The following is an 8,815-nucleotide window of genomic DNA, read 5'->3' as shown; positions in this document are numbered from 1 at the left end:
ATGACGTTAGAGTTCCAAGTTGGGGACTATATATTGTTGAAAGTATCGCCAATAAAGGGAGTTCAACAATTTGGTAGACGGGGAAAGCTTTCCCCGGGATATATTGACCCATTCAGAATAGTTGAGCGCATTGGAGTCGTTTCATATCGGCTAGATATTCTAGCATCAATGTCGAGCATACACAGTGTCTTCCATGTTTCGATGCTCAAGAAGCATTTAAGTGATAAGGAGCAACAACGAGTGTTGGACGCTCCGGAGATAGAGCTTCAGGATAATTTGATCACTATTGAGATTCCAGTTTGTATTATTGCTAGAGAGGACAAAAGACTTAGAAATAAAGTGATACATTTAGTCAAAGTTTAATGGAGCCGGAAAGAAGCTAAGGAGGCTTCTTGGGAGCGCGAGGAGGATATGCGTAGCGACTACCCGCACCTATTTGAACATGTAAATTGATTTGGTTATGATTTTGCTTGTGCTTATGATTATCTATATGGTCATATTTATATTTAACGCTAGAATGGGGGTGTTAACACTTAGCTCCTAATCATTTGGAACGCATTGTTGGGTCCTTTTGTTGTGATGATGTTTAACAAATAATTTATCACTAATGTTGTTTGTCTAGTGTTTATGTTTTGTATTTATTCTAGGCAAACAATATGTTGGAGGATGAATAAAATCAAGCATTCACGATCATATCCAATGGAGGTTGGCGGAATAGTGGTTGAAGCCTTGCAATTCAAGTTGAAGATCCAAGTTCAAGCTTCATCCGCAAGTTTATCAAGTCGAGCTTATTGAAGACCTTCATCAAGCTTGGGTAATTTAGTTTAGGTTTTATATTATGTGTGTTAGTACTTTAAGCTCAATTATATACACACATACATGTTTTGGTTTTTGTATATATATAGTTATATATATACATATATGTTTTGGTTTAGCTAGATAAATATGAAACAATATATATCTTTATATATACTTTTATATGTTTCATATTCTATTGTATTTGGAAAAATATTGTGTTCTTGTTTTATTAGTTTATAGACTTTAATATCAGTTTATATCAATTCATTAAGTCTATAAAATCATTTTACAAAAGTTTTAATATTGTGTTTATGTCAAATGACAAAAACATGTATGTTTAGTTTTCATGTTTTTGGACATATTTAAAAAATAATGAGTTTTTATTATTGAGAAGTGCAATTCCAAAAATTCTTTTTGTAACATGTTCATTTACATGTTTACAATGATTTTCTAAAGTTTTACATTTTTTGGAATTTTCTTGCTATTTTTAAAGACATTTCAAAAATTAGTTTTACTATTCAAATCAGGCTGATACAGTGTTATCAGTCGATTGATGAATATGTTCAGTCGACTGAAGAAAACGCCTAGAATAACAAAAAAGTTTCTGTTTTATTTTGGTTGACTGACCAGTCGACTGATGAGGTCATCAGTCGACTGATAAGGTCCGTTGGTCGACTGATGAGCTGGAAAACGCCTCTAATGGTCAGCTCATCAGTCGACTGATGAAAGCCATCAGTCGACTGATGCTGTAACGGCTAGTTTTTTAGCCTTTTACAGATTTGGTTTTTTGGTCTTTTTGCCTTGTTTCTCTTGTCTTTGGGATTTCTATAAATACCCCCACATATCCTCAGTTCTATTTACTTAAGAGAAAAGTTTTACAAGGGTTTTAAAAGTTTGTTCAGTTTGTTTAAAGGTGTTTAAGCCTTGTTTAAGTGTTTTGTTTGTGAAGACAATTTCACAAGAGCAAGTGGAGATCATCTATTGGTGTTTGAGCATTCACTATTCTCCCTCTCTCTTGTTATCTATAGAGAAGTTTTCTAAACTCAATTTCTAGTTTTGTATTTACATTGTTTATTGATTATCATCTCTATAAGCTAGATGTTCATAATTGAGTTTAGTTTGATTTTGTTTTATTAAATCTCATTATTACACACACCCACATTGAGCTTTTAGTATTTTCATACATAGTATATTTAGGATTGTGAGAGTTGTAACAATTGAGTGTGAGCCTACATTGAGTTCTCATCTATTGTAGAGAACAAACTTGTTGTATTGTGAGCCTTAATTATGAAAATCACTTTGTAATATACTAGTACACCAAGAGGAGTGTGTGGTGAGAGACGGGGTCGTCCCAAGAGGAGTGGGGTAGGTGGTAATGCCTAGAGAGAGGTTGTAATTCCTAACACTTGAGGGAGACATAGGCTAGAGACCAACACTTGAGGTGGTAGTTAGTGTGTTTACATTGTGAGTGATTGTAAAGTTTTCGGTGAGCTAGAAAACCGAATTGTGAGGTGTAATACGTTATTCGGGTGAGCTTTGAGAACCCGGTTGTATAGTGGATTTCTCCCCGGGAGTGTGGAGCGGAGACGTAGGATGGAAGGTCCGAACTCCGTGATCATTTGATCGTGTTTGAGTTTGCATTGGCGTGCATTTATACTTGTGCTCATTGCTCATATCGTTATTGTCTCATTATTTAGTTTGTCCACTATATTGTTTACACTATTTGTTTACCCTTGTTTATATTGCTTATCCTTGTATATATCTTATTTCATATCTTATTTGCTAGGATATTTGTTAGTAAGTTTTTAATTGGCATAAATCGGATTAGATTAGCATAAACTCTATTCACCCCCCCTCTAGGGTTCTTCCCTAGTGGCATTAGAGTACTTTCACGCATCGTATATATATGGGGGGTTCCTTGTTTAGATTTTTCGTCCGACGTACTAGTTCCGTTTAGTTAGGAGTTAAGTGGGAGTATTCACATTCTAGATTGTTAAGTATAGATATTATTTTATTTCATATCTAGAGATTAATGATACGAGATGTGTATGTAAGGGTTTCTTTGTCTGGATTATCCCCTCAACATGCTTTTCTAGTATTATTAGTTTTTAAGATATGATTACGGAATTTCGGGGACGAAATTCTTTTAAGGGGAAAGAATGTAAAACCACGTAAATTTGAATATATAGTGATAAATATAATTTATTGATGATTGAGTATGCTAGGAATTGATTTTAGATCAATTCAATGTATGTATGTGAGTGTAGAAGAGAATCATGCACGAAACATGCACAAACAGACTGATTTCAGTCTGTCTAGTCGACTACTACCCTTAGTAGTCGACTAGTAAGGTGATTAGGCGACTAATAATGGTATTAGTCGATTAGTCGGACTGTTTCCTGATTCCTAATGAGTTTCGGGTCGTATTCATTTTGTTTCGAGCCCAGGCTTATATCTATGTATATATACATATTTTAAACCCTATTCCTGCACTTTTCACATGAGTTCACAGCCACCCTCTCCCCTCAAATCATAGATCTTATTTTAAGTATTTCTCGAGGAGATTCGAGACATATAATCACGCGAAGAGTGAGATCATAGGTTTTTTGTTGAAGAGAGATCTTGCACACGTGTTTGAGGAGCTACAACACGTTGTTGAGGCAAGATCATCTTCCTCCAAACCTTACCCATAGATTAAAACATGTTTTTTATGAAGTAATATGATTAATATGATGCTTAGATCTAAATATTATGTGATAAAAGCTTAATTTTTGATATTAAATCTTAGCCCAATGCTAGATAAGTAACTTTTCCTTGCTTTTTATGTTAGATTCATGATCATGATCATTAGGGTTATTATAAATTTTATTTTTAATACGTTAATCATACTCTAATCATGTTTTAAACCCTATTTTTACAATTAAATGAGTTTTCTAGTTAATTAAAGATGTTAAAACCCTAGGTTTGTGATACCTAAGTTCTGTAAACATGGTTAAACAAATTTATATTTGTTCTAAGTTAATTTGCAAACATGCTTATGCTAATCATGTTAATAACCCATGTTTTAATTGAAAAATATGCTTAATTAGGATATTAACCCTAATTTGATTAATTTAAAAGCTTAAATATTGTTGAGATAATCTCTGTCAAATAATTGTTAATTGTAAATCTTGTTTTATGCTTCCTATTAATAAAAATAAGTTTTGAATAAAGTTACAATATACGAAACATGTACAGGAGATCAAATAGACTGATTTCAGTTTGTTAGTCGTCGACTACTACTATTAGTAGTCGACTAGTAAGGTGATTAGTCGACTAATAAGGGTATTAGTCGACTAGTTTGGCTGTTTCTTGTTGTTTCCTGAGTGTTGTTTCTTACACTTTTGTTTTATGATCGCGGGGTTCGAGCCACACAATGATGCACGTACAGTCGTGAGTACACACGTATAATGTCGTAACACACACACACAGATATCCCGAAGAGAGAGTATGACAAGTATTGTTTCGATTACACTTGAGATAGAAGTTATATACACACTTTATATACATGTTGGATATCGTTGATGAGCACCGCTCAGTACTACGTGGAGTAGTGCGTCGATATACCATTTGTACAAGCTATTGAGTTGTGTTTAGGATGCTTTATCTAGCAGTCCGTCCCGCACTAGGGTGCGATGAGGCTTGTGAGCCGTATTTCTAGGATGCCTATTTAGTAGGTCGTCCCACACTCGTGTTACGTACAGAGATGCAATGAGACTAATGAGCCGAGTACACAATTAGGATACCGACTTGGTAGTCCATCCTACATGTTAATGCGATGAATCATAACTTGCAAGGATTTGCATTGTGACGATTGTTGATAGCCTGAGTCTTTGGTGGATGTCAATTATGAACATGGATCATTGCTGAGATATATGACTGATGTACTTTGTCCTTGAAAGTACGCAAGATCATTATGCTGATATTTATTTTATCTTCCAAGTGATAGTGGAAGATATTATAAATGTGATATATTGATGTCTTTATTTTTTTCCCGTACTGTTTTCTTTATTTCTTAGTTGGAATCAATTATTAGTGATTCACAATATGAGACACATGGTATATACATGAGAGTTTCATTGTTTGGATTATTTCGCTTGACGTACCAGTCTCATGTTGTGAGTTTCTAATTATTGATTTTATTTAGATTATTTATTCCTAGTTCGGTATTAGTATTTAGTTATCTACAATTTGAGACAAATGATATATACATGAGTGTTTCCTTATTTGAATTATTTCTCTCGACGCACTACGTCTCGTGTTGTGGGCTTCTAAATATTAAGTCCACTTAGACACATGGTAAATGATCTAGGTAGACTATGCTTAATAGACAGAGCCTCCACTTTATCTAACAGCCCTTTCCCCTAGGGGCAGATGAATGTGATCTTGCTATAGCGCTCTGACGCTCTTGTTATTGTTCTTTTTGTTATTTTTAATTTCTTTCAGGTAGTTCAAAGTTTCGGAGAGCCGCAGGATGACAAACTTTCAGCATTGTCGTTGTCACTTAGTTTGGATAGTAGAGACTCCACCGTAGATTTATATTTATTGTTTAGATATTAGAATTTTGTGTTTCATTTCGTAAATGTTGTGTGCCTTAGTTCATTTTCTGTTGACTCATGTGAGTTACTTTATTTTTATTTCAGACATCAGATGTATTTCCGTTTATTCATTTGAGACATGATTTTATTTATGAGATATATCTTTCTACATCATATCTATTGCATACACTTTCCCTTATTTTGCCTGTTTTGTACCTGCACTTATATTTGATTCCACTAGAGGATATTACTATGATTGGTGAAATGTGTTGATGTACAGTGTGGGTGCATGGTAGGTTTAATATCTCTGGGTTTACCATGGACTACAACCATGTGTGAAAACAGGAGCGTCACACCGGAGTATGAAATGTTGACTACATTGAGACGTAGCCTGCTTATTTCTATTTCATGATTTTTTTGTAGTTTTCTTAAATATTTGCATCACGTACTAGAGTTCATTGATGATTCTCTATCATTCTTATATTTTGCTTCTCATTTGTTGAAATATTTAAATTTTTGTAAAACCAGTGTTCAACGTATGAATTTATCCACTTATTGAGTTGTGAACTCATTGTGTTATTTTCATTCTTTCCAGAGACTCGGGATTAGGTGGAATTGATGATTTTTCAAATTCTTAGAATGAATCAAGAAATAAAATTTAGGATTGTTATCGTCTTCTAGGTGAATGTTAAATAAAGTTTTTGATGTAGTTTTGTAATAATAAGATTCTTTCCTTTAGGTCGAGTTTTATTTTCAAGTTGAAGAATATTTGTTTAAATCAAGTTAATTGGATTAATATTGACTTTTAGGATTATAGAGAATTTTTATTGTTGGTTTTAGTTCAATGAAGAGATTATTTTGATGGTCTTTTAATGAATATACATTTTTGGAGGATTTTCACAGGTTTAGTCCGGCTCCAATATTTCTTTTGGGTTTGGAAATTAGGGTCGTGACACTCAGGGTTAACAATTTTCAGTGAACATTAACATGCAACCCTAAAAGTTAACAAGTTCAAATGAAATTTAACAACATACTGAGATAGTTAACAAAAAATAAAAATAGCCAACGTATGGTAAACATATACTTTATATTGATTAGTCTTACATTCTTACAACTGATATAGCTCAAATACACAATTTGAACATTCTTACATTCTTAAAGCTTACAAAATTTTTTCACAATGTGCTACAAAATTCTTGACAACCTATATTGCTTTATTAAAAGTATAGTTCTACATATCAATCCACACTAATCATCAATTAGATTTTTTTTTCTCACCATCAGTTTGATATGTATATTATTGATACCATATATACTTAATATGTAACACCCAGAGTTAATAGCTTTCACTGAAAGTTAACAGGAAACCTAAAAGTTAACATGTTCAAGTAAAAGTTAACATACGACTAAGATAATTAACAGGAAAAAGAAATAGCCAATATATGGTAAACATGTACACTATAGTGAAAGTCTTACATTCTTATAGCTGATATGGCTTGAATATACAATTATATTAGTTTTACATTCTTAAATCTTAGAAATTTTTTTCACAATGTTCTACAAAAGTCTTGACAACCAATATTCCTCTACCAAAAGTATAATACTACTTGGTAATCCATGCTACTCACCAATTGGTTTGTTGCAAGTAGTTTGATCGTGACCTTCAGCTTTGCATTGAGAACATTTCACTGGAGGTTTGTAAACGGTTCTACTATTTATACATATTGTTCTATTTCTTCCCTTCCTTTTAGTGGTAATTAGTGGTATATCTCGATTTTATCTATTGGCACACTTCGCTTCTCATAATTAGGAATGTGAGAAAGGACTTGGTCATAGCTTTTTTAAATACTTTCACGGACATAAACCAATCGCAATATTGGGAAACATCGCTTTTCATATAAATAATGACTACACAAGCATGCTTATAAGGAATACATATTATGTCCTAAGCTCGGTAAGTACATGTCTTCTTCTCCAAATCAACATGTGTAGTTCTATATGATTGCACTTTGAATATTTCATCTCTGAATTGTTTAACATCTAAGGTACATCCTTTTTTTCATATTTTCTTTAAGGACCTGCTCAGCTTTAGGACAAAAATAATCATTTTATTTTTTAGCTGTTGTGTGTCTATTATTCATGTGAACCATAATTTATTTCGGATAGGCTCCACTATTGTAGTACTCATAATAATCGAGCTTCACGTATCTAGTTGTTAAATGACTTTGCAACATTAGAGGTTACATGACCATATTTGCAAACATTAAAGTAATAAATTGTATAAGTATACTACATACAATATATATGATAAAGTTAATGAGCAAGCATAAACCTTATCGGTTAAGCGTGAAAGTTAACATGTACCGCAAAAAATTCACACGTACGGAAGAAAGTTAAGATGTAATGCTTATAGTTAACTAATGTGGACTAAAATTAACATATATGAGTGAGAGTTAACATCTAATGTAAGATGCTATAATGATTGATGGAAATACCTAATTTGAGGGATGAATGCATGTGTCCACTGTTCTGGAGAGTACTTAATTGTAATGTCATATGCTGCTAGAGATATCACATAAATTTCTTTTTGTAGTTTTTCCATTCCGCCTTAGTGTATTTATAACAATAGATTGAAGCAAATTCCTCATAACCTAAGTGTCATTTGACTTCATTCCCAAATCCTTTTTAGCTTTAATCTAAAGTTTACAACTAGGTGTAGAGCACATCTTGAGTGAATTACTTTAGAAAAATATTTTTTTAACCTTCTCGAATTCACTTGTCGGTATAAGAAATCATAACTAATTGGCTGGGAGGATTGTATGAGTCAGACCTTTAATATAGTATGGACCACAAAAATTGTGGGAACCATCTCCAATTAGCTAAATTTTCCTGATTGTATATGCAATAAGGTAGTGAAAATATCACTTGATCTCCGTTGTATGCTATGGCGCTAAGGAATATACCTTTGTAGATGTCTTTCAAAATGTCCCATCCAAAAATAATATGGTTCTATATCCAACTAAGAAACCAATAATGCAAACAGCATAATAAATGAAGAGTCTTGTGAACCTTCTTTCATTCTGCTCAATGCAAATGTAGCTACCTGGATTTATTTTCTTTACCATGTGCTCATACCTATACATAAATGTCAAGAAATATTAGGTAAATATAATACATTTGACCAAAATAAAAAATTTCATAAAGTTAACATCTAACTGTCATAACTAACAAATACCATTTATAGTTAATAACATTCACTTATAATTAACAACCAATAACAAAAGTTAATAGATATCCATAATAATTAACATCCAACCTGTAAAGTTAATATATTGCTGATTAAATCAACAACTAACAGTGTACGTTAAGTGTCTACTATAAAAATTTGTATATTTAATAACAAATCTGTAAATTCTACCATCTTAGTTGATCGTAAGACT

At 32.6% G+C, this 8,815-nt stretch overlaps 1 protein-coding gene across 1 annotated transcript; it reads left to right on the top strand.

The window, feature by feature from the left end:
* LOC109826804 lies at window positions 1–363 on the top strand. The gene has a single exon (XM_020393823.1). The coding sequence runs from the start codon at window positions 1–3 to the stop codon at window positions 361–363; it is 363 nt and encodes a 120-aa protein (XP_020249412.1).

This window comes from Asparagus officinalis, chromosome 10 (genome assembly GCF_001876935.1).
Source record: "Asparagus officinalis chromosome 10, Aspof.V1, whole genome shotgun sequence".
Taxonomy (NCBI): Eukaryota; Viridiplantae; Streptophyta; class Magnoliopsida; order Asparagales; family Asparagaceae; genus Asparagus; species Asparagus officinalis.
Note: the sequence above shows the minus strand (reverse complement) of the source record. Positions and strands in the feature narration are given on the sequence as shown.